This window comes from Lycorma delicatula, chromosome 3 (genome assembly GCF_047948215.1).
Source record: "Lycorma delicatula isolate Av1 chromosome 3, ASM4794821v1, whole genome shotgun sequence".
Taxonomy (NCBI): domain Eukaryota; kingdom Metazoa; phylum Arthropoda; class Insecta; order Hemiptera; family Fulgoridae; genus Lycorma; species Lycorma delicatula.
In genome coordinates, this window is record NC_134457.1 from 226,214,156 (window position 1) to 226,240,677 (window position 26,522).

General features: G+C 33.0%; 1 protein-coding gene and 1 long non-coding RNA gene across 2 annotated transcripts in view; both read left to right on the forward strand.

Moving 5' to 3' along the window:
* The window catches only part of thoc6 (THO complex subunit 6), a 129,174-nt gene that overhangs the window by 96,136 nt on the left and 6,516 nt on the right, over positions 1 to 26,522 (forward strand). The window contains exons 4-6 of the mRNA XM_075361604.1: positions 559 to 721; positions 9,607 to 9,772; positions 23,683 to 23,756. Of these exons, the coding sequence (XP_075217719.1) occupies positions 559 to 721; positions 9,607 to 9,772; positions 23,683 to 23,756 (403 nt within the window). The remainder of the gene's footprint in view (positions 1 to 558; positions 722 to 9,606; positions 9,773 to 23,682; positions 23,757 to 26,522) is intronic.
* LOC142322483 (uncharacterized) lies at positions 728 to 5,350 on the forward strand. Its single transcript, XR_012755886.1, has 2 exons — positions 728 to 1,112; positions 1,572 to 5,350. It is a non-coding gene; the product is annotated as an uncharacterized LOC142322483 (long non-coding RNA).

The window sequence follows — 26,522 nt, forward strand, 5'->3', positions numbered from 1 at the left end:
AACACAATTCATATATTCAAAATCATTTTTATTTATTTAATAAAATGAATTTGAAGATACGAAAGGTGTCGAAAAATCCTATTTTAAAATTAAAAAGGTTGCATCGCTGCCTCTGTATTCTTGTCAGAAGGGATACTATCAATGCTTCACAATTAGAATCAATTTTCATAGAAATTATATTTTTAAATCTTGATTGAGGGTTTTCGTCTGGTTAATAAATAAGATCTGATACTTTGGGAAACTGGGTAGTTCAGTTTTTCTTAAATAAAGCTGATTAATATTAAAATTTTAAAGTTAATATATTTGAATTGATGTAGTTTTTATTCATAAATTTTGAATTAGAAAGTTTATTTCTTTATTTAGGAAAGTAGGAGATTAGTCATTTTTTTTAAAGCAATTTTGAATATCTTTTTGAGTTTTTATTTTATTTATAATTTAATTTAAAAAAATTGTTAGCCAGTCATATACCTCATTTAAAATAATGTTTAATCTCAAAAATTAAGTGTTCTTTTGTTCTTTGTGTTGATTTAAATCATTATGTTGACCTTTTGCTTCTAGAGACTCACATTTAGTTTCTTCGGGTGAAGATGGAAAAGTTTGTTTGTGGGATATTAGGCAGTCTACAAAAACAGGACAAATAGAACCTCATCTAAAAGATAACCTTGCTCGACCACATCTTGGGAAATGGATTGGTGATGCTGTTATGAATTCAGATTGGCTGGTTTGTTTGCTTCTAAGAAGTAATTTATATAGCTTAATAATTGTTGTCATTTGAGGTGCTTAGGAGGAAGAGTTATAAGTGCGTTTTTTAAAATTAAATTGAGATAAATACATGAACACAAACTAGACGTAGCTTAAATTTAGTGGTAAGAGAATATAACTGAATTGGTATGCTGAGCTGCAATCTACAAACAGTTAATTTAACTACTTACACAAAGATGCTTATTCATCAGTGGCAAAGAGGTGCAAGTGCACTTTCATCTATTTACCTCTTAGCTTAGTCTGATGTTTGTTAATGTTTACTAGCTGTTCTGTATTACAGTAGTTCGATTTCAGTAATTTGAGTGACTACAGATTTGAAAAAAGGATATCTGAAGAAATATTCAGTGAATGTAAGTATCAATTTATAATTTCCAGACATTTATAAATTTTTGTTGGTTAGATATAGATTAGTTTTGAAGTATCAAGAAAAGCCATGTAAAACTTTGAGGAAACAGTTGATGCAAGTTTTCTCTTTTTGTAGTAAAATCTATTGTTTACATGTGTGTAATTTTGCACTGAATGTGACAATATTAATTTAAAAGTTTATTTATTCAGTTTAGTACTGAAAAAAGCTCATTTTTGTACCAAGTTATTTTATTCATACCTTAAATGATAGTCTACGCTAATATTTTTTAATAGTAAATGTCTTTTAATTTAATTATTAAAATAGAGAATATTGCCATTATGACATTACTACTGTCAGCTTTTATGCAACACTGTATAGATTTCTATTATTACATGAATTTAATTCATTTATATTTTTAGCCTATATTTCTTACAATAAACTCAGTGCTGTTTTCTGTTGCCAGATGGTGAACAAAATGATGACACAAAGATAGTGTATAAAGAACCATTGCTGCAGAACTCTGATTTAACATCTGATGAGGCACAAACTGAAAGAAAAATTAAGTGGCCAAATAAAAAAAGGCTGAAAAGGGAAAAAAGAAGAAAAGAACAAAGGCGAAGGTACTTAGAAACTTGGGAAAGGAGTACTTGTTGGGTAAAGTTAACAAAAACACAGCTCGTATTTGCCAAAAGAAATTGGACTTTAATGAGAAAGAACAAATGAACTTATGTTAAAAATCATAACCTTAAAACTAAAAAGAAATTATGAAAATAACATAAATTAATGATACATAAGAATATCAGCTGAAATCAGCATATGAACAATGATGTTAAATGAAAAAAAAATACATGAATATACACTTTTAAATACAGATTTTGACAATATACATTTTTGACAAAGCCTGAAAAACAAGAGAACATGAAACACCTTAATTTTAATTGTAAATTTAGAAAAACATAATATTAATAGAAAAATGTAACTGGCAAACAGTTGTACTACTGACATATACTATAATGTGACAAATAGTAATGAACGGATGTCATTAACTTAGTTCATTAACTTAGTCATTAACTATTGCTTCGCTGAAATTGTAATAAGAAGCTGGAGAAAATTCGGCGTAGACAGAATTGACAGCTTGTAATGTTTGAAGCACTTCCCACAGAGAAGTAATGTACAATTTGAAGAATAACTTAACGAAGAAACGAGGCTGGACGAACATAGAAAACTGTGAAATCACGAAAAACTGACAAGTAGAATTAGAAAATATTTTAACAGAGAAATACTGCAACGTTTATAAGTGCGAAGAACGACGAAAGTATTAACATTAAGTGAAAGAAAGAAAACATCGAAGCCTGGCCCTCCAAGAAGACCAGGATCTGCAGAACGTGAAAGTCTGAACTAGAATGAATAAAAGCTGGCGTGGTGAGAAGTAGGGGAAGCGAACAAAGCAATGAACAGAAGAGTGTGTGTGTGTTGACAACAAGAGTAATGTCTTAGTGTTAGTATGAGAACGATTAGAGAAACGATGTGGAATTCGGGAACGAAGACAAAATACAATTTAAGAAAAATTAATTATTTAACAAAAATAATTTAAGCGAGCAGTCCACTAAAGAATTACGTAAGCCTGATAAAAATAATTTCTGAATACGCAAGTTGAAGAAATGACATCAGGGCAGACAAAGAGAAATAGACTTCTAGGAACTATGACAATATTGAAATTGGTTGAGAATAAAAAAACACTAAGCCTAATATATACATTAAGACTAAACAGCAATGAAATAATGCGTGATATAAATAAGCTAACACCAATACAATGATGCAATAGTCAGACAAGCTGGAGCCTGAGAGAAATTGATATCGAAAATAAATCCAAATAACCTATTTAAAAATACACGTAGATAAGCCTTACAAAAATGCAAAATAAATAACCAAGCCTGTAAACTACAAGTCTTGACCATAACCTTGAATTCATTGGAATAAAACGACTTTACGCCAACAGCATAAACAGTACTATAAAAATCAATAAATAGATAATGCATAGTCATTTAAACCTTATGTACATACTTGTAGATATAAATGTAAGCAAATATCTCGGACTAAGAACGTTTAAAAAAGTTTCTCAAGTATTGGGGGTTGGTCTCGTAGAATTTACAAATGGCTATATAAAATCTTGTATTAAAGAATTAACACCAAACATCAATCAGTAAATGCTGGGTACCACAAAATTATAAGTAATGCTGCACAAGTGAAATGTTGTGTTTGTAAACAGTTCTTTCTTTATACACTTGACACCAGCCATAAGTGTTTAAAAAAAAATGTTTCAAACATAAATTTCCATATGGAATAACAGTAAAAGACAAAAGAGGTTCAAAATCCCTTGCAAACAGATTAAACTTAGCCCAAATTAACTTTTTAAAGAAACATATAACAATTTTTCCTAAGTTCTATAGCCATTATTCATGGAACCATAACCCAAACAGGAGATATCCAAGAACATCACCAGCCAGTAAAAATTCATAACTACAGATTTATTTTTAACACATCATTCAATTTCAGCTGTCATAAACTCTTTAGTGACATGCAAATATGTGATAAATTGGAAAATGTCTGTTGAAATGAGAGAATTGTTGCTTCCCAGGAAAAAACTTCCATTTATAAAAGACAGAAGCTTTGAGAATATCAAAGAAAAATAAGAAAGATCTTACAAGTAAGTCATCTAATCAAATTGCAATTTCATTCGGTCTACAAAAAACATTACCACAACCCTTTTGCTAACAAATAGCAAGGTATATTATCTTAAAAAATTATGGATGTATAACTTTGGCGTTTATTACTTGATACCAGACACGGCAACTTTGTTTACATGGCCAGAGAGTATTGTGCCACAAGAGGTTCACAAGAAATTATGTCTTGTCTGTTGCAGTTTATCTTCCTCCTGCAGTCACCCACATCTATGCATTTAGTGACTATGCAGGTAGACAAAATAAAAATAAGAACATTTTTAAGCCCTGTTGTTACGTTGTTTCAGACACATCAATAAAGTGTCTGTAGACACAAATTTTTGGTGTTCAGTCACTCTTTGGATGTGACCAGGACTTTGTGGTCATAGAGAAAGCCAAAATAAAATGTATACATTTTTGTACCTGAAGACTGATTAAATGTTCTCATAAAATCAAGTAAAAAGTTTAGTTTTGTAAGAATGGAACAAGTTGACTTTAAATCAATATAACTAGACTTATTTAATGAAGGAACCATAATCCAAACACAGACATAAGAAAACCATAACAGGCATAAGAAAAATGCAGCAGCTGCATTTTGAATCTTCTTCACCATTTACACTATAAGACAAACAGTAAATGAAAGAATGTCACTTTTTAAGATAGATTTAAATAAAACCTCTGAAGTACAACCTAAATTTAAACTTCCTCAGTTATATGATTCTCCAATAAAAATAAAAATTGCGAAATACAGTGTGTCCCATGAAGAAACAGAGAAACTTTCAGGATTTTAATTTTCTCAGAATCAAATTTTTTTCAAGCTTTGTTACTAGATCTTACACATTTATTAGTCATTTAACAAAACTGTTACACTACGAACCTAAAAAAACTTGTTTTTTTGACACCAAATTTTGTGTTTTATGTCAAATAAATTAAAAACTGCTGGATTTTCAGTCCTGGGACCTATTTTATCCTATTTGAAGCTCAAATTACATAAGAAACTATTGCTTAATTTGGGCTACAGTAAGGCTTCTTTTTATTAAAAGAGCTGAAATCCAGATGAAATCTTTCAGTAGCTGTAACTTGAAAACAAACCTTTTCCAGATGTATGTTAATATGATTTTTTTTCATTATTTTCACCAGTAGAACATGTCCTGAAAGTTTCTTCATGGAACACCTGTATAAAAATGTGATAGAGCTGCTTCCTTTTTATTCCACCTACACATCATAACTTCTTTAAGGTTCTCCCACATCGAGTTAACAGGACGAACTCGCAGCCGCAGCAAGAGGCGAGGACATCAAAACAGGCAAATGGAAGAGAAAAAAATTTGAAAACAATATTTTAAAATGTCATAATAATGACTAAAACTTTTGTTTATTATTAATGATTTAACAGAATTTTTCGAAATTTTTCAGTGTTAGAAATGTGTAGTTTTTTCCAATGTATTTTTGTATAATATAGTTTTGTGGTTGTTAATGCAGTGCATATTGTTTGTTAAAATAAAAAAATGATACTGTTGCTCTATATGCATGAAGTTTATATTATTTAACTTATTGTTAGAGGTAAAGGAGTATAAGTGACAATAATGATTTACAAAAAAAAAATCTGTTATATATACAAATTTAAAAAAATGCATTGTAAGATTATTTTAAAAAGTACCTAAGAACTGCTTCCTGTTAACTATATAATTGTATTATATCAAAAATGTCACTGGAATTTACAACAACCAGTGAACTTTGAAGTCTTTTTTCTCAAAAACTATAAAATTACACTTGTACTCCTTTCCTTTTGACTCCCTTATTTATCATTTACAATTAAGTTGCTTAAAGAAATCGTGTGATTTTTACATATACTATCAGGTGTATAGAAAAGGATATCTAGCTTTTAATTTATTATATTTTCTCGTAGATGAGGTGTACAGTTTTACTGTACAGTGTACTGATTTAAGGCTAGAATCAGAGCAAAAAGAACAACAGTTTTAGTTGTGCACATGGCCGTTGATTGATTCCCTATATTTCTGCTTGATAGTCACTAGCAAAAATAACAACTTCTGAACACTGAGCCTTCTGTGTTTTACAGTTTAACAAATATGAATGTGTAATTGCAGTTTAACATTCATTCCATAGTGTTTTATTGTGATTCTCCAAGAGACAATAACATTCATCAATGGCATAATCAGTTGGAAATTATCAGATATCTGTATAAAGGAGAGAATAGGGGGATGGCCAAGGGTATTCAAAGAAAATGTTGAACATGTCAGAGAGTCTTCCCTGCATAGTTCTGAAAAATCTGTTAGGAAGACTAGCCTTGAACTAGCAATGCCAGCTATGACAGTGCGAAATGTTTTAAGGATGCCTTGCATATATATCCGTACCATTCACAGCTGTTACAGGCTTCAAAGCCTGCCGACCTTCCAGTTAAAATGTTTAGCATGAAAATGACCAGACTTTCTTGATCATATTATATTTAGTAATGAGTCAACATTTCATCTTAGTGGAAAAGTTAACACCCATTACTTATGGGGGGTCAGAAAATCCCCATGAACTCTTGCAATGCAAAAGGAACTTCAAGATAAATGTTTTCTGTACAATATCCTGATGGCAAGTGTGTATGAGCCATTCTTTTTCAGTGAATTAAGCATAGCAGAAGTTGCTTATTTGGATATGGTGTATACATGGCTATTTCCTCAACTGCAAGCTGGACCAAAAAATTTTATTAGGCAACAAGATGGTGGTGCACTTCCTGTCTGGCGTATTATTGGTTGAATGACGTTTTCCCCAACTGTTGGATCGGTCAGCATGGACCTGATGACAGCTTGATTGCAGTGGCCTCCAAGGTCACTCGATCTGACCCAATGCAGTTTTCTGCCTTTGGGGTTGTTTTATGAAGGATCTTATGTATGTGCTTTTGCTACCTACTGATCTACGTGATTTGAAGCACAGGATTAAGGCAGTTGTCATTTGGATTTCTCCAGACATTCTAGTTAGCTGGCCTCTGTGGTGCAAGTGGTAGCATTGTGGCCGTTCATCTGGAGGTCCCAGATTCAAATCCTGGTCAGGCATGGCATTTTCACACGCTTCAAAATTTTCATTTCATCTCGTTCTCTGAAGCAATACCTAATGGTGGTCCTGGAGGCAAAAAAAACATACTAGTTAAAGTGTGGGATGAATTGAACCCTCCTTTAAGCTGGATATGTTCCACGTGACTTTTCTTACTTGAGGGTCCACAAGTAAGCCTGACGTGAGAACATCAACTCTACAAATAAAAAATAATATTAATAAGAAAAATAATTGATTAATTACTATTACAAATAGGACGAATATGAAAGTTCCTGAAGATGGAATTTAATTCCAAAAGCGCTTGAACACTTCGAATTCAATTGTTGGTAAGCGATTTTTTTGTATATTAACTTTAATTATATACTTATACCAATGGACCATGTTTAACAAAATTATTAAAAATAATTAATGTTGTTTTTGAAATAAGATTATTTAAACTATAATTTATCACATTCTCAGTTTTTAAGAATATTTTTAATTTTATCATAAGAATTTCCAATCTTAGAATTTATGAAGGAATGTTTGTATTGTTACTTGGATAGAGTTGAATAACCCATTATTTCCTGCCAGTTGTTAGCAGAAGTAACACCCCACCCCTACAATTTTGACAGTTTTTTTTTGTGCTTTGCAGCCAGTTTCTGATATTTCAAACATTCTCTTTGTAGTGTGGTTGGCTCGGACTTGCATTAATCGTTCTCTTAGTTCAAAACTTGTGATTTAAAGTTAATTTTCCTTTAAACAGTATGGATCGTTGGTTGAAATCAGGTTCATTAAAGCATCTAATAAGCATTAAAGCAGGTTATTAAAGACAGAAACTCATGTAGTATTTTAAATTCACAAATACAATTAAAGAAATGTCAAAAGTATTTGGATAGTCCTTGGAATTTGAATTGAATTAGAATTTTTTTTTTGTTAGATAAAGTCAGGGAGGCAAAGCCAGAAATATTATTTACAATGAATTTTTATTAAATGAGTCCGTTAAACCTTCAAAACTGCAGCAGCAGTTTACAAAGTAACTGCTGTGCAAATGAAGTGATTGTGCAAATAAAACATCTGAATATTTTCAAAGTAGACTTGTACAATTAAACAAATGGAAGAAATCAATGAAGAGTTAGCACTAAGTTCCAACAATGAAATGGCTGTTTAGCTTCCTATGAAGTTGCTCATATGATAGCTAGAAAAGTACAGCCACATATGATAGCAAAAGAACTAATTCTTCTTGCTTTGAAGAGAATAAATAACATCTATCATGTATGATGATAAATGTACAAAGAAACTGTCTTCATATTGTTATCAATTAACGCAGTATAAAAATGAATTAATGAAATTCATGAATTAAAATGTAAAGAGTACATTAGTTAAATGAGTGTAATAATGCGAATATTTTGCATTGTACTGGATGAAAGCAATGACATTTTAGACAATGCGAATATAACACTTTGTGAAATACAAATATAATATTGAAATTTATGAAGACATGTTATTTTACAATGCAGTGCCATTACATGCTGCTGGTGAGGCTGTGTTAGTTGTTAATAATTTTATTCAAAGTAATGGGATAAATATGTTGGGAAGTGAGTGCTGCAAGGGTTATGATAGGAATGTTTAACGGACTTCTGGCGTGCATTCAATCCATTGCACTGTCTGCTAAATCGACTGTATTATTCTTCGTTAAACGTTGGCCTCGCATACTATGTCTACTTATATGAAATCTTTCTTGATGTTGCACTGAAAATAATCAATTTTATTAAATCTCAGCCTCTTAATTCTTACAACTTTACCTCACTATTTCAAGAAATGGGAACTGAATACGAACATTTATTGCTCATTTGGATGTGCTGTGATTATTATGAAGTAAAGTGTTAATGCAGCTGTTTCAGCTGCTTGATGAGGCGAGAATTTTTCTTCTTGACTCCAAAAAAGATTTTTTATGAAACTTTTCTTTGCTTGCTTGTATTGCCTATTTAAAATTTTTAGTTTTCTAAATGGTCTGAGTTCCAGTCTTCAGAGTTCATCTTTTTTCAGGATAAGATTGAAACGACAATAAAGGGATTACATGTATGGTCACCTCAAGTTACTAATCGAGAATTCAGTTCATTTCCCTCTCTCAATGACTTTCTTGTAATAAATGATAATCAACTCTCCTCCAATATCATTGAAAACATAAATTCTTCATTAGTAGTTTTAAATTATTTCTCACAAAAACACAGGCGGCTTAATTCTTACAAATATTTCATATAGAAGCTGCTCAAAACAATCACACAAATAAAGTAATTACATGTAACAACTGGATCATTTGTTTTATCCCAAAGCTAAACTAATATTAAAGTTACTACATTAATTTAAATTATTTGAAGAAACTGGATTTATTTAAACTAGGTTTAAACCAACCTGATTATAAAATGGTTTCTTTAAACTGAGATGGAGAAAGTGGGTCTTAAAGTTATAGGGAGAATCATAAGCAGTTTCAGAATAGCCGTAAATCTTGAGTGCTATGATTAGAGGTGATTTAATTAATTGTTAACTGCATTAAATTAATTGAAAATAGTTTAATGTAATATCTTTCTTTAAATGTATATATCACTATTGTATTAGGTTTCGCAGGCAGCATATTGGTTTATTTATGTATATATATATTGTTGTTTTTGTTGTGTAGGTTTTATAATATTGTAATTAAGCTTATTAGTCAGTATTAAATGTTAGATTAATGTCATGTATTAGGTATGTGGTGGTGGACCTTGTCTGTCATTATGGCATCTTCGTTCTATGGAAATGCTGACAAAATTTTCTACAACCGAAGATAATGGAATAAATGTATGTCGTTTCTATGATGACAGAATACTTGCTGGTGGTACATCTCCATATTTTTACCATCTTTCTGTTTCTGGTTTGTATTTTTTTTTATTTTATTGACTTTAATTATAATGTAGGATTAGATAATTGTTGAGTCAGCATACATCCTAAGGATTCATTTTGCAATAAGTTAATAGTGCGCAAGAAAACAAATTCATGCTTACTGTGGATTCTTCTGTGTCTGTTTTTTTAAATAGTTAAGACTATATAAATCCCTTTTTCTTTTAAATTTAGTTTTTTATTCATTATTTATAAATGTGAGTACTAACACTCAGTCAGTTTGTATCAAAAATAGAGCCTGGGATATGTTACATGTTAATGTGGTAGAAGGTAGTTAGATAACCAATTCAATTTCAGAAAGAGCATGGGTGCAAAAAAAAATCACTCTAGCTTTCAAATAAATAACCCTGTTTATAAAAAAAGGGTTAAAAACAACAAAACACCTACATGGTATTTATAGATCTGGGAAAAGCATTTAATAGTATTGAATGGAACAAAATTTTAAGAAAATTTGAAATTAAAATGTAGTTCGAGTTAGAGAACAGTTGTGAATGTTGAGTTGCTTTCATCTACCCAAAAACAGATTTAATGTTACTAAAGAAATTGTAAAATCCCAAAGTGTCATGTAGAGTGTAAAATCGGTAACAATAGAAGTAAGCTTTATGAAAATTAAGTCTCTGCTACCTTTAATATGATTAATTAATAATTTTTTGTTTACATATGTTATCAATCAATTTTTAATTTCCCTAATAATATTAATAGTAATCCTTAAAATTTTAATATCAACAGTAGCAATAGTTCCTTGTCTCTCTCAGTTAAAAGTGGATAAATTAATAATTGAAAAAAATAACTAGAATTTTACAATGTTACCTGTAAAGTCGCCAGATACATTATTTTTTAACAATTTATTTTATGTTATACGTGATAAATTAGTTTGTTAATTTAGGTCATTGATTAAATTTATTTAATAAACTTAATTTGTATCTTTTAAAATGGACATTAAATCTTTACAGCTTTTCAATAATCTCTCTTGAAAACCCACTTTGATCCAACCACACCCAACTTAGTTTTACTAGAGCAGCATCACATCTTCACATTCATGTCTATCAGCTTTCAAAATATTAACTAAAATATGCACATGATCTGAAAAATATCCTTGTACCACCCTAAAATTCAAATATTACAATGAAGCGCAAGAGAAATAAGTAACTGACAACACTTCTTTTCGATTCGTACATGCATATTTCCCCAATGAATTTCCTTAGACTACCATTCAAGATTAATAACACTATCCTTTTATGATTGTAATTTATTAAATCATTATCTAAGGAAATCTTTGAATATAGATCTGGGAAAGAAATTCATTTTGCCACAAGTAAGTCATGAGTTATTAATACCTATTCTCCTGGTCAGTACCTTAAGATTTCTTTCTTCATGGTAAGAAGTCTAGGCCTTGATTCTCTGCTTTCTAAGGAGTAGTCCCCTTGTGGGCAACAATAGATCCATGTGAAATCAATTTCCTTTTATTATCCATGAATAATAATGGTGTGTTTATTAATAAAAAAATATATACATTATAAAAAGAGCTATAAAGTATAATGAAAAAAAAATACCTGTAAGAGGTACACCCTGTTTACAAGGGTGAATCAAATATAAACTTGGGTTTTTGTTCTTGACACATGGCTAATGGAGAGGGGCATGGCTTCTCAATGTAGTATGTAGGGATGTATGGAGGGGATCCCACTTTTAGAAAGCCAGCTCACTACTTTTTTCTAGTCAATATCACAATGTAAAAGCAGGAGGTATCATCACTTGTTGCGCAATGTATTATTATTAAATTTCTCACAGCAGAGAGTGAAATCATTTGAAATTTTGAGAAGATTTCAAGCATAGTTTGGGGACAACACTGTTAAAAAGACTCAAATGTATGATTCGCATAAGCAGTTTTCAAAAGGATGATAACTAGTTGAAAAAGAAGGTCACAATGTCACCCAAGGATTAGTGCTACTGCTGAAAATGTTCTTATATTTTGTCGCCTTATCGAGGACAACTATCGATTAATAATTGCAGAAATTTCTTCTAGGATCAGAATAAGCTGTGACAGTGCTCAGGCAATTGCCTGAGCACTGTCACAAATTTCCAAAAATCATTTCCAAAAGTCATTTCCAAAAATTGCCTGTTCCAAAAATTCAATTGCAATTCCAAAAATTGCCTGGAAAATCAGTTTCCAAAAGAGATTGACTAGTAATAATTATTACTAGTAATCTTGGATTTAAAAAAGTGGCAGCACAATGAGTCCTTGTCTTCTCACTGTATGTCAGGAGCTTTGTTGGCTAGAGGTGTGCCAGTAGTTGTTGAGTCTTTACCATGCTGAGGAGAATTTTTTTTTTGCATCGAATCAATACCTGTGATGAAACTTGGGTGCACCATTACATCCCAGAATCAAAATAGGCACATATAGAGTGGCGAAAAAAGGGAGAAACTACACCCATTAAAGGCAGAACTTGACGCCCAGCTGGAAAGGTTCTGCCTACAGTATTTTTTGATTTCAAGGAGTTTTGCATATTGATCTTCTTCATAAACGTTGAGCCGTAAGTTCTGCAAACTACTACCTACTTTTAGACGAAGCAAAACTTGCATATTGTCAAAAAAGAGATCAATTCCAATCCGAGACTTCATTCTGCTGTTACACTACAACGCTTGACCAAACGCTTTGAGCTATGGCTCAAACTCAAGAAAACATTGCATCCTTATTCTGGACTACACTGGAGCACCCTCCATACAGTCCAGACATAACACCCTGCGATTATCATTTGTTTGAACCACTAAAATAAGAACTTGGAGGACAGGAATTTGAAGATTATGCTGCTGTTGAAGTGTTTCTGCGCAATTGGTGATGTTACGCCCTCCTTCATTTTACAATAATGGGATCAGAAAGCTACCTGCTGAGAAAATGTTTCCAAAAGAGAAAATTATATAGGAAAATAATATTATGAGTATGTATTTTTATTATCCTTCAATAAATTGTAACAGTCGAGTTGGGATTGCATTAGTGATAAGACACGTGTAGTATTGCTCTGCTGTATTTCGGTTCTGGATTGGCTTTTGGTGATATTTTTTTTTGGATTAGTGGATTGGATTTTGTTGGTAAAAGATTGATGGACATGGTCACAAAATTTGGTGAGTTTTGGACAACGGACTGATTTGATATTTCGATTTTTCTGTTTTTCCTATGCTATAGCATAGGAGTTGGATGTACTTAACCAAATAATTTAGTTAGTATTATTCTAAGTTAAACTACAAGACAGTGCAAGTGTATTATGTCAAGTGTATTATGTCACGCAATTGAAGTAAACAAGGACTTAGAAAATTTTTCATGTTCGAGGCAAAAAATAGTTAAGAGATAATTATTTTCTCTTTTTTTTGACTCACTGTTCGTCCCAGATCTCTACTGATCCGGGTGTCCTCTATCTCCTGACCCCCAACCCAAAAAATCCTTGCCCGACCAAATCCTTCCATTTCTAGGCGTTTCATGCCATTCCTGACCTATTCAACTCCTGACCAAAATAGCCACCCCAAAAAATATCTGACCGTATTTTTGATGACATGCAAATTACAAAGAAACCTTGTCCTGACACCCTCCCCCCAAAAAAGTGGTTGAAGAAAGACCACACTGTGAACGAAAGACTGCATTTTACGTGAAAGATCTTGATGCTGACTCTACAGCTGAAGAAGTTACTTTGGCTTTTAACAAAATCCAAACTGCTATGAGCCTACTTTTGAGAATACTCAGAAGGCAGCAGTTCTACTACTAACAAGAGTTGCCAAAATTTTAACGAGTAACTCAAGAGTAAAAGTTGGATGGCATTCGTGCTGAATTGAGATTAATACTGACAAAGTCAAATACTATAAGTGTTGGGGCGCAGGGCGTTTGTCGAGAAATTGTAACAGTCCAAATTGCACCTCACTGTACTATAACTGTGGAGGTGTGGGGCATAAAGCAAAAGAACATTTAGAACCACAAAAATGTTTAAATTGTGGCAAAGTCAGACACTGGACTGGAGCTCAGTTATGTGGTACGAATAGACGATGAAGATAATACAAATAGAATGGCATCGGATCAAGACCTGGCGTGGAAAGCAGTGCTGGTGATAGAGATGTAGACTTCATATTGCCATTGAATCAAACCGTAGAATGGTTGTTTCTGGTGGTTGGATCACTGATAATCTTCTGGACACAGCCATATTAAATGTATTGAATCAATGGGCAATCTTGCAAATCAAGTATAGCAGAGTTATACTGGTCATATGATTGTTGGTGTGTGTCATTATATGTGGTGGATACATTTTGCCGAATTGTGGTGAGAGATTCAAAGAATTTCTGAATGAACTGAAATTCACAATTAGAGCAGAAAGAGAACCAATCATCTTATCGAGTGATTTTAATGCCGAATCTGTTGCACTTGGTAGCATGAGATCTACTCGCTGTGGCTTACAAATTGGCAGCAACACTGGGCTCAGTCAATTGAAGTCATCAACATGCCAAGGGTCTGTACCTTTGTAGGTCGTGGCAAAGGCTCTGTGATTAATATAACTGCCGTTTCAGAAGAGAGTATCAGTAAGGTCACCTCATAGTGCATGTTACAAGAAGAGTTTAAAGGTAAGTGATCATTTAGGATCTTCAAGGTCAATCTGGGACAGCCAATTGTACAAAGAGAGAGGTGGAGATGGCAACCTACGAGGATACAAACATGATCTTTTGTTCAAGCAGTAGAAAGGATAGGCCCAGATGGGGTACTAGATGTATTATTGAAAGAGCTGATCCAGAAATTACCATGGATGGTCTCAGACGTGCTGAATAAGACTCTGGGGAACCTTCCCCACATCTTGGAAGTATGGTAGATTGGTGTTAATTCCTACACCAAATGTGAATAACACATTTTTTGGCGGATACATACAGGAGAAGGTTGAAGCAATCGGAAGCCTATCTTTGTCACAATATGGATTTCAAAAGGGAAGGTCGACCGTTGATACCTTAAGAAGACTGGTGTCATGGGCGGATGAGTGCAGAGCAGGCACCTGGAGGACCAGACAGATTCCATTGATTGTCTTCCTGCATGTCCACAATGCATTTAACGGTCTTCCATGGGCTGTGGTGGTGGACAAATTGGAGAAGAGAAATATCAGCACCTACTTGCAGGCGGTTGTTTGTAATTATTTGTGCACAAAAGAATTGATGGCTGAAGACAGAGAACGTAGTATCCAGATGGGGGGCGTCCCCCAGGGCTCTATATTAAGCCCCCTTCTCTGGAACATTTTATTCGATAGCATTTTGACTTTATGATATCCTCGGGAGTGGCTACAATTGTGTATGCTGATGACGTGCACTGTGTGTCAGGTCGGTCTGAAGAAGAGGTGGAACAGAAACCTGACAAGGTGATGGAGTTGGCGAATGCATGGCTTCTAAATTGAGGACTGAAACTTAAACCAAAGAAAACTCAGGTCCTAGCTATAGTGGGCAGAAGGAGAATCAGAACCATCCATGTATGTGTAGACTAACATATCTTTAATATCGTCATAAGCATTATAATTGATTTCCTTAAAAATGTAATTATTATAACATGATCAGTTTTTAATATCAGATAGTTTTGCTTTAATTTTTATATTTTCTGTTTTCAACTTGCTAAACTCCCTTCTAAGGACCGTACTTCATCAAATTTAAGTTGCCACGAAAACCATCAGACACTACATACTGTTACATTTCAGAAGTCCACCCACTTTTCCATACACATCCTAAACAATCTTGCATTAGATAGCTCATCATCCAGGCATTCTGTTGAGCTCAAACAATTACACCATCACAGAACCTATTTTTTGACACAGTTTTCCTGTTCAGAATTACAACGGTGACAATTTATTTCCGTCAACGGTAGCAATCAACATAACAGTTACTCATACTTTCTCATATCCAGTGTTTTTACTGTTACATGTTTTTGTCCCTTCTCACTTATGGAGTAATTTGATGGCATATCAAAGAACATAACAATTTCATCATCAGCATTACCAATTTGACTGAGACAGTATTGTTTCTTTAATCTTAGATCGATTACATAATGTTGATATTGCACCAATTTATGCTAGCAAATGGAGGTTCTGGGATGCAATGACAGACATTGCCTTTTCATGAATTTTTCATACCATTCACCGCTAGCATTAAATTGAAGACCATTATTCCTGGCAATTTCCCTGGTGTTTTACATCAGTCCATCTTTTGTCACTGGAAGATCTTTTGTGCAGAGTTCCTGGAAATAGGCCAAAACAGCAGCATAGATTTCTGGATATTTTCCATGTTTTGTTCTCGAAAAAGATTTCTCTGTTCGTTTACACACAAATAATTTTTGTTTCATACTGGGCCACCGACGCACATGCACTTTGTTTACTAGGAACTGCTTACCAGCAGCACAATTTCCGATCTGTTCATCACATAAAATAACCTTGCATTTAAAATCTGCATCATTGTGGCTTTTCCATGATAATAAAATGGTTAGAAAAACACAACAAATAGGTAGAATGGAACAGTTATGAAAAAACAAATCTATTTACAACTGCAGTAGTATACTGTATGCTTGTTCAACATTGAGTGCAAGTTAGACGGGAAACATGAAAGAACGTTCATCATGCATAAGTACCAGAATGATGACTCATCACTAAATTATGATATCAACCATGATAAGGCTGTTGAGATGTAAAGCTCCTTGAGATGAGTAATCTTTCTAGAAATTTATTTATTTTCTATTCTTGATGAAAAATGTTCTTTCAAGTTTCCTGTCTGGTCGTCACTTGAACAAGAGTTTGGATTCAAAAACTTCAGCTTTACACCTATTAACTACGCTTTTATGTCAAATGGCATTAGACCTCCAATTGAAGACGCATCTGACATTTTGACTTTAATTTGTAAAAAAGGTGTGTATTAAATTTGAAGCAATATGGTAATTCATTTTCTTCAGTTAGCAGTTTAACTAGATTTCCCAACTGTTTAATACCATCATTTGTAGCTAAAACTGTCAGCTTTTCATCTAAAAGTTTTGACATTACTGTAACTATAGGGTCTGACATATTAAATGCAGGAACCAAGTTTTCTTGTGTTTGTGTTCTTTTAGCAACTTGAAGTGATTCAGGTGAACTCAAAGCCCTTTCCCTCTTAGCAGATTTATTTGATGTAAAATATTACCTGATAAGCTCGTTTCTCAACCTGATGGTCATGGTGATATGAAAGGGAAGACGCAAAATTAGCACAACTTTGCACATAAACAATAATGAAAACATTTAAAAAAAAAAAAATTATTTAAAAATTATTTATTATAAACATTTTACTTGCATTAATAAAATACCATATTTATAAATTAATCAGGTGGTTGCATTTGTTTTTTTGTTAAAATGATTTTCCATATGTGGTTCTATGTTAGAAAATACAAAAGAAGATTGTTTTCAAGTGATTAAAGACAATTCCTATATTTATTTCTTTTGCAACCCTAGTTGAAAATCTGTTTTCACTGAGGTAAGATGTGACAAAAGAGATTAATATTTTCCTTACTTCTGTGACTAAACTTTCACATTCACTTAGACAAGCAAGCCAAAACATATCTAAATCTTAAGATGTTAATTGTAGCTACAATGTTTTATTGGCAGTCATTTCGATGAGCTGGTCATGAATCTCAATTGGTTACTTAGCAGCTGCGACAGTGTCTTCACTAAATGGATTTTGTATCTATCTCTTCAAGAAATTATTTTTATCTTCTAGGAAATACTCCACCAACTGAATTTTTAGCTTGTGCAAATGTATCTTCATGCTATCCAAACTGTCAGGAATAATAGTCTCTTCTTCACAAAATTTTTCTCAGTATAATCTGAAGTGAGAAGAAACATATAAGAATTTTTACTTTGAAAGCAAATAATCCAGATATCAAGCTTCTTATTGAAAGCATGAACTTTGTCATTAAAATGTTTTTATTACTTCCTTATAAATTCACATTGAAGTTGTTTAAATGCTAAAATACGTCAGCTAAGTAGCAAACAGCAACATCTACTTATTATTCTGTAAAAACATTGAGAATGATTGTGTTTGTTTATCCTTGAAAAATATTACTAATTCATCTTGTAATTCCAGTATCCATCTTCCATGTGGAAAAGAAAATTTTTTCCTTTCACCCATTTCATCACGTAGTTTAGCAAACAGCTTATTAGTTATGGTCAACTTTTAATAAAATAACTGTTTTTACAGCTTTACAAAGAATTGGTTTAAGATTTTAAGCATATTTTTTTTGGCAAGTGCACATTTGTGAAGGAAGCAGTGTGTCCATTCCACCCTTGGAAAAAACAATCTTAATTTTTTCAGAAATCCACTGTTTTTTCCTGTTATTGTCTTTGCACCTTAACTACGTACTGCAAAACATTTATGTTACAGTTTATAGTAGCCTATGTTATAGTTTATAGTATCTTCATAAAAATGTCAAAAAGACAATTGTCCTGTTGCATGACCAGGTATTGAATTACAAAACAACATATTTTCTTCTATTGTTCTGTTCCTATCGTATTCCTATCTCAGAAAACATAACTGAGAAATATTTGCCACTTCTATTGATTCATCAAATTGAATACTGAAAAAAAACAAAAAAAAACACAGTTACACCATTTGACTGCGCACTAAAAAACCGAAACTTGAATTATTATTAATTTCAATGAAACTACGCTTTTAAAAACTTAAAGGTTTAGTTACATGCTTCTCATCCAAAACTCAACAGATGTTCTGCAATCCCTTACGCCTCTTATACTGCTAAGAGCATGACGTGTTCAAACATATCACATGCATGTTCAAACATGATGCTCTCACAGTGAATGTTATGCTAGCAAACCAAATTAAATGGAGCACATACACATCAGTTTGGAACCTGTAAATTGATCACAATTTACAGGTTCCAAACCTGTAAACTTAATGATCATGTTTGTACACTTCATACATGCATGTTCATATCTGTCGCTGTCAACACAACTGAATAGTTTTAACAAGGTTACATTGGGTTGCAGTTGGGGGAACGTGAAGTATTCATTATATTTTTGTCTTAACTTTTTGAAGGTCGTGGAGCTAAAAAGATTGAGAATCACTAGCTTAGACATATGGCTCAAATAAGCTACAGCAAGAGCACTCCAGAATATATTGTTTATATATTTAAATAATATTACTATAAATCCCAAAAATAAATAAACATTTTAGGAAAAATAAAAAAATAAAAATTATGTAAATAAAATTTTTAAAAATAATAGAAATAAAAGAAAGTTAGAAAGCAAAAATAAACACAAATTTAAGACAAAGGACAAAAAATAATTTAATATTTCAAAGTCAGTGCCAGCTATAATTCAATCAAGAGAGTGAATATTCCAATTAGTAATAAAAAAGATAGAGTTTATTATTCTTATCTGTTATTTACTTGTTGAACACCTTCTTATTAAATATTTTAATTAACTGAAAGAGTGCTTGCAATTTATTAACTGTTCAAGGCTACCACATCCATTGGTTTATTATCCTGTTAAATTAATTTTATTTTACTATATCAATTTTTTTGCACATAAATGTGGGTACTTAACAGGTTTTTTTTATTACATAATAAAAAATTTAAAAAATACAATACTAGAATGTACACTAACACATCCTCTTTTAAATGAGCTTGAGCTTTAAACACCACTTTCTGCCATGCAGATTTCACATAAATTACAGAAAGAAATTCACAACTTCATTTAAATGAAATCGGTACTGCCAACCTTGTGTAAATTTTTTTAACCTCTAAAGTGCGCAAGATTAATTTCTGATGATATTGAACAATCCTTTTCTAAGAATTAATTTTTATTCTTGGATAATTGGCAAAAATTTACTATGATTGTCCAGAAAGTAAGAATCAGTGTATCACATGCACACAGCTTCATTGACAACATTGGGTCAAGGCCAGCTGATCTCAGTTGTTCTGTTAGCATTGTATGAAATTCTATAGCTGTACTGTGACTCGAAGAGATTTTGCAAGTGTTTATAATGAATAAAAAATTGAAAATCCTGCCGACTGTGAGGTATGATCATCGCTCATATATTTTTTAAATGCCTTGTTATCCATGAATGATCCACATGAACATCATCACAGAATGTAAATAATTTTTCTGAAATACTGTCATCCATTTCATGTTTTTCAATCTTTTTTTTATCTACATGAATTTTTTGACAAATATGTGATTTATCTTTTTGATTTTTGTTGTTGAATACTTTTCCATCATTCACATATGAGGTTTGCTGAGAAAATAACAGAACATTTTTCATTACACACCAATGTAGATATTTAGAGACATGCAGTTGGCAGCATTGTGTTCCATTTAACCTCCTCTGTTATCACATGTTCTTGGATTGGTGATATCTCATTTGGTTTTCATGTTATTGTTATTTTGAGTGCAATGTGTTTTAAGTGTTAGTAGCATTTTTTTGGTGTTTAAACTTTTGTTTCATGTTGTAGCTGTAAATTCAGCTTTTGTCTCCCATCATAATCCTTTGCATGAATGTTTCATCATCTTTGGCTTGCTCAAGAAGGTGCCAACAAACGTCCACTCGATGTTCTTTCTGCTGTTCGGTTATCAAAGGAGGAACAAACTTTGCTGCAACTCGATGCATGTTCAATTTTTCAGTCAAAATGCGTGGCATGATCCAACTGAAATGCTAACCTCTTCTGCAAGTTTTGTGACAGTTAATCAGCGATTTGAAAGCACCAGATTGTTGATTTTCTGAACATGGGTGTCATCAGTTGAAGTCGAAGGCCACCCTGGTCGTGGGTCATCTTCAATTAACTGACGACCACTTTTCAATCGTTAAAACCATTTGTAACATTGTGTACGATCCAGAGCATCATCTCCGTAAGTTTGTTTCAAAAGTTGAAACACTTATGTGAAAGTTTTCCCCAGTTTCACGCAAAATTTTATTTTGTATCGTTGCTCCCAAAAATCACACATTACAAAAATTGCTACTAACACTTAAACACGTAGCACTAAAATAATTAAACATGAAAATCAAATGAGATATCAACAATAAGAGCATGTGGTTACAGAGGAGGTTATGTGGAACATAATGCTGCCAACCACATGTCACTAAATATCTGTGTTGGCGTGTAATTAAAAATGTTTGGTTATTTTCTGAATAGACTTGTATACCTGCAACAAAGCATAAATTCATATCATACTGTTCATACTATCATGACTTAAAAAAAGGTTTGCCCGTCATCTCACCTATAGTCTCCCCATTATAAATTGGCGATTGATACTGTGAGAATTGCAAAAGAGTGTGACCTGTGACGAAATGAAAGAGGTTTTTATACATTATTTTTCAAACAGTTATTTTATAAATGTAAATGTATACTAATCATAATGATGTCTGTACATAATTTATAGACTCACTAATATTTACCCTTTACAGCTTCACCCACAAAAATTTAATTGAGGAATTGATAGATTGATTGAATTGAAAAATAAACTGACTATTTGCTGGATTTGTTTTGTATTTACATTATGAAAAATGATTTTAAAAAATATGTATGATGCAAAGTCACAAATTATTACAATTACATCAGAAAATTATGTCAGAACCTCTTTGTACATTAAGTTAGTAGTCCTTCTGTTGGTATCACTAAACTTAATGGAGAACTTACTCTGGACCAGGCTGCTTAGAATTGGCTTTGGGGAAAAATAGTCTTCTCTTAAATTGATTCTTGCAACTTTCAGTGACTGTCCTTGTGATTAATTAATGGTCATTGCAAAGCATACTTTAATTAGAAATTGTACTCGAATATCGTAAATTGAGATAGAAAAGCAAAATGAAAGAGACAAACACCATCTCCTGCGATCAAAATAACTGTACAGGAAAGTATCAATAACCTATCAACTTTGATGTTCACCAACATATTTTAAATCTACTTCAAACTTAACACAACACTAGCACTGGTAAACATAACACTGCTATTAATGAATAAGCACTAACACACATCACTTAATGCACTAACACGAACAAATATTATACTAACATGATTTAACGCTTTATCAATATTAAATGGCACCGCAGTATCACTGATCAATACTCTATTGCAGTTTACTTCTTCAGGGCAAACCTGAAATTGAACGTTTCACATCTAAGCACTACTATATATATATATATATAGGGCAGTTATGAGCCTAATAGATTTTTAATTATTACCCTTCTCTCCAATCCTATTGAATGTCATTAACCAATCAGGTCATTAATAACAATATGCGATTTTAGTATGGTCAAAGTGTATCGTAATTTACAAGCCCAGTTAATGTAGAAAACGAAGAAAAATATTATGCAAGAAATATTTATCATACAAAACAGACTAAATATAAATCATTAATTTTAGAAGATATCAAAGACTTTTTAAAATTTCTACATGATCACATTTTATTACCCCCTTAGATTCAAGATATCAAAAAAAATGCATGAATTGGTTTTTAGATATTTACGTGAAAAATATGTTCTCTGAAAATCAAGCTGTTATCTCAATTTGTTAAAAATTTGAAAAAGTGAAATTCAGTTTTACCCCATTTCACCCTCTTAGAAGTTGAATTCACAAAACCCAGAAATTGGTATTTAAATATTCATCTTAAGAATATTTTTGAGGTAGAGCAGACTGAATAAATCATTAATTTTAGAAGTTACTGACGACTTTTTAAAATTTCTGCTCAGGGGTTTTGTTACCCCTTGTTACAGGGCTCTGGGGTTTTTTGTTACTCCATTTTTTTTTTAATTTTGGAAAAGGATTTTCTACTGATTCATGTAATTACAGTGTTTGTGTATTCTGATTAGATGAACCTGGTAACATTTTTTTTTTTGTTTTCTAAGAGCTTAGTGATTAAAAAAGTAAAACAAAAATTGTTTGGAAAAAGCAAAGAAATTATATGTAAATTTACACACTTCACTGAGTAAGCGCAATCAATAAAAATAAATAAGACCGTATTTGTACGATCATGGTAATGTATAATCATTATTTTTATGATTATGATTCTAATAACTATGGTGTCCATCAGTGAAGGAAGCCAAAGACATACTTTAATCATAGAGACAATCAAATTTTAATCCAGATAAATGTCACAAGTCGCAAAAGATAGAAATTTGTAAATATATGAAAGTTTTAATTCATCAAAATAAGAATTATGTATAATTTTTACTTGATGAGGAAACAATACTAACTTTGAAGAAGCAAATAATGACAGGAAGCAATGAGGGAGTTCTTAATTAAGAGTTACACTGTTTCATGCTGGAAGAAAAAACAGGTTTACCCCTTATGTTATCTATACTGTTAACTACAACAAAAATTTGAATCAATGGAACTTTTGAAAAATTTGTAAATTATAACCATTAATAATTTAAATTTAAAATTAACTTAAGAAATTTAATTTTTTTAATAATTAGATTAACTTTTTTTTCCATTAATTCAATTAACTGTAACATCATTAAACATATAAATAATTGAATTTCAAAATGCAAACATGATTTATATATATCTGTACTAGTTTTATTTTGTTATAAAACTATAGATTGTATGGCATATGTGGCAGAATACCTTCTCTAACGATATTGCTTATAGTTGATACAACAGATTTGTATATTTAGTAGTAGTAATAATGGTAATGGTAATTACTCTGTATGGTATTAGTGATTTACATTGTTATATTATTGAATATAATGTTCATAATTTATTATATCCTACGAAACAGGAACTAAAAGGCATGTGTGAATTATTATCTTAATTGTTTACATAAATACATGGAAAAATGCTTTGAATAAACACATTAAAAGTTATTTTAGACTTGGTTATGTAATTTATCATCTTTTTTTCTTAATTTTCAGGTGATGTGTATGTACAATTGGAAACTTCAGCATTAACTGTATATTCAGTTGCATTTCAGGATACACCTAATCAAGTTAGTAATTAAATCCAAAAATTAATTTGTACCATTTGATAAAGTGTTTGTTCAACATTAATCGCTATATTTAATGTTTTTTAGTCACAGTTAGTTGTTCATTGTGCAAATATTAACAACCTTCATCAATAAAATAGAAATATGTTTTTCAATCACTAGAATAGTTTTCCATACTAAAATAGAAACCTGTTTTAATAGATAGAGATAAAAAATTATTTGATTTAATGCATTTTTTTAGGCTCAGAAGGTAAAAGCATTACGCCATGTTTATTCTATTGTAAAATAAACTTGCTTTACATGTTGAAATGTGAAGGAAAAAAGTATGCAATGTTTTCTTGAATCATAACAAATCATAACCTTCTGTTAATGATTTTAGATGAAAAAGAGGAGTGTTTACAAATTTACATGCTTTTTTGCAAAATAAAGTATTAAGAAGACATCCCAACCCCATAGGGGAAGACACCTGCCTAGTGACTTCCAGTCATCACATCACCACCCGTCTTCATGCCCTGTTGGGCTTTAACGGGAATCGTCTATCGCCCTCTGACTTTTTACATTTCATAGTAATAAGCCTGGCTTCGTTGGGATGCCACTGATGCAAATGCCTTGGTAGACATTTGCATCGGTGATTTAATAACTCAGTTTATTGCCTTCGCTGTAGGTCTCGTCTGGACATCTTGAATGTTCTACATCGACTCCCTCTGAACTAGCTAACCGAGCTAGCAGAAGTGCGAACCCCGCACCTAGTTCTACTTGTTATGAGCCAATTTCATGAATGTCTTGTAAATCGAGGCAAAATAACACAACATACCACCAAACATGTTGATCACAACAACGAAATTTAGTCATAGTTCCCTTAGTGAACTCAGCTTGCGCTTTAAATAAACCCCTGACTTAGGTTAATTATGGACTCTGATCTGTTCTACCAGGGACAGGCGGATTAATCACCTACTCCCAGTCAGCTCCATCTCAGAGTCCCGCATGACATTCACCATAATAAACCGTCGTTGGGATGCTGCTACACCTCAACGGCTGCATGGTGTCCCATGCCCTTCAGCAGTCCAGCCACATCCTGCCAACAGTGTAGTTTGCTCGTTCTAAAATGCCCTTGTCAAAACGCCGCTACACCTCACAGCTGCGTGGCATCCCATGACCATTGGCAGTGCAGTCGCTGTTTTTCCGACAGTTTTAACAATAACAATCATTAACACCTCTTAACTAACTGTGGCTCGCTGCCGAAGCGCCTACCTTCGGTCAATCAAACTATCCAGGCGGACCCTAGCCACCCAGTTTCCTACTCTACTAAATTCCCTCGACTGCCCTACATTGGGCGAGGAATCTAAGGAAGCCAGCCACAATTGTCCAGTCTCTGCGAGTCCTCCAATTGACCCCCAGATCAAAGAAGGAGTTCACTCTCTCAAGTTCCCTAATAACTCTGGTATGCTCAGCTTTGTACCTTGGACAGACATGGTCCGCTGTGTCATCGATCCTACATTCCGGGCACAAGCCAGAGTCAACCAACCTAAACCTAGCCAAAATATCCCTAAAAGCACCATGTTCCAAAAGAAATTGAGTAATATGCCGATTGGGGGAAACCCAGCTAATAGCACGCAACTCCCAAAAAAAAAAAAACCATGCATATATCAACCAGTAGAAGAATTGTTCCACCTAGCTTGCCAAGATTCATAACCTTGGTCTTCAATTTCCTGCATATGCCCTGACGTTAGAAGGCGTCTCGTAAAAGAATGTCCCTACAACATCGTAATTGTAAACAATGAGCCTAGACAGGCGTAGTGTACAACATTATGGCCTCACAGACACTTTTGTAAAGAATATGCATGGTGCGGTAATTCAACCCCCAATCGGGATGGATGACTCTACAGACACCGAAGAAAGCATCGATGGCCTTCTTCATTACAAACTGGAGATGCGCCTTGAAGAGAAGCCTCTCATCTTGATGAGAACACCCAGATACTTCTGAATGGTGACATACCTAATTGGAAGGCCATCCATCACAACTCGTGGGTGGCAAGTTGCAGCTAGGTGGCTCTTCAAAAACATTATAGTGGTTTTCTCCACACTGAGAACCATCTTATGCTGAAGACTCCACAACCTTAGCACTTTACATGCTTGTTTCGCTCTGAACTCTATCTTGGCATGCGAATTGCCCTCGACCAGTAGCAGCCCATCGTCGGCATAAGCCACAATGCGACAGCCACTGGGAATCTGGAATCGCGTGAGAGAATCATACTCAACGACCCAAACGAGTTGACCTAGAACACTGCCCTGTGGACAACCTTTAGACAGGGTCTTTCCTACCTCCGAACTGCCATCACATAGTACGACAATTCTGTCGCTGAAGTAGCTCGAGAAAGTTCTAATCTCATTTAGCATACAACCATGCTACTGCAGTTGAAACAGGGCTGAGGGCCACCACAAGTTGTTGTAACAAATCATAACCTGTTAATGATTTTAGATGAAAAAGTCAGGAGTGTTTACAAATGTACATGCTTTTTTGCAAAATAAAGAAATAAAGTATTAAGAAGATATCCCAACCCCGTAGGAGAAGACACCCGTCTAGTAACACCCCGGGTATGTCCAAGAAGACACCAAGTACATACTTGCACTCGCTGGCTGAAGTTAAATCCGTAACCCAAGAAGTGCGTCCTCTGTGTCCTTGCCAGGGTGAAAACCATACTGGTCGTCTATCAGCATGTGATTAGAAGTCAGCCTGCTGTTAATGTTGAGGTATAAAACCTTCTCGAA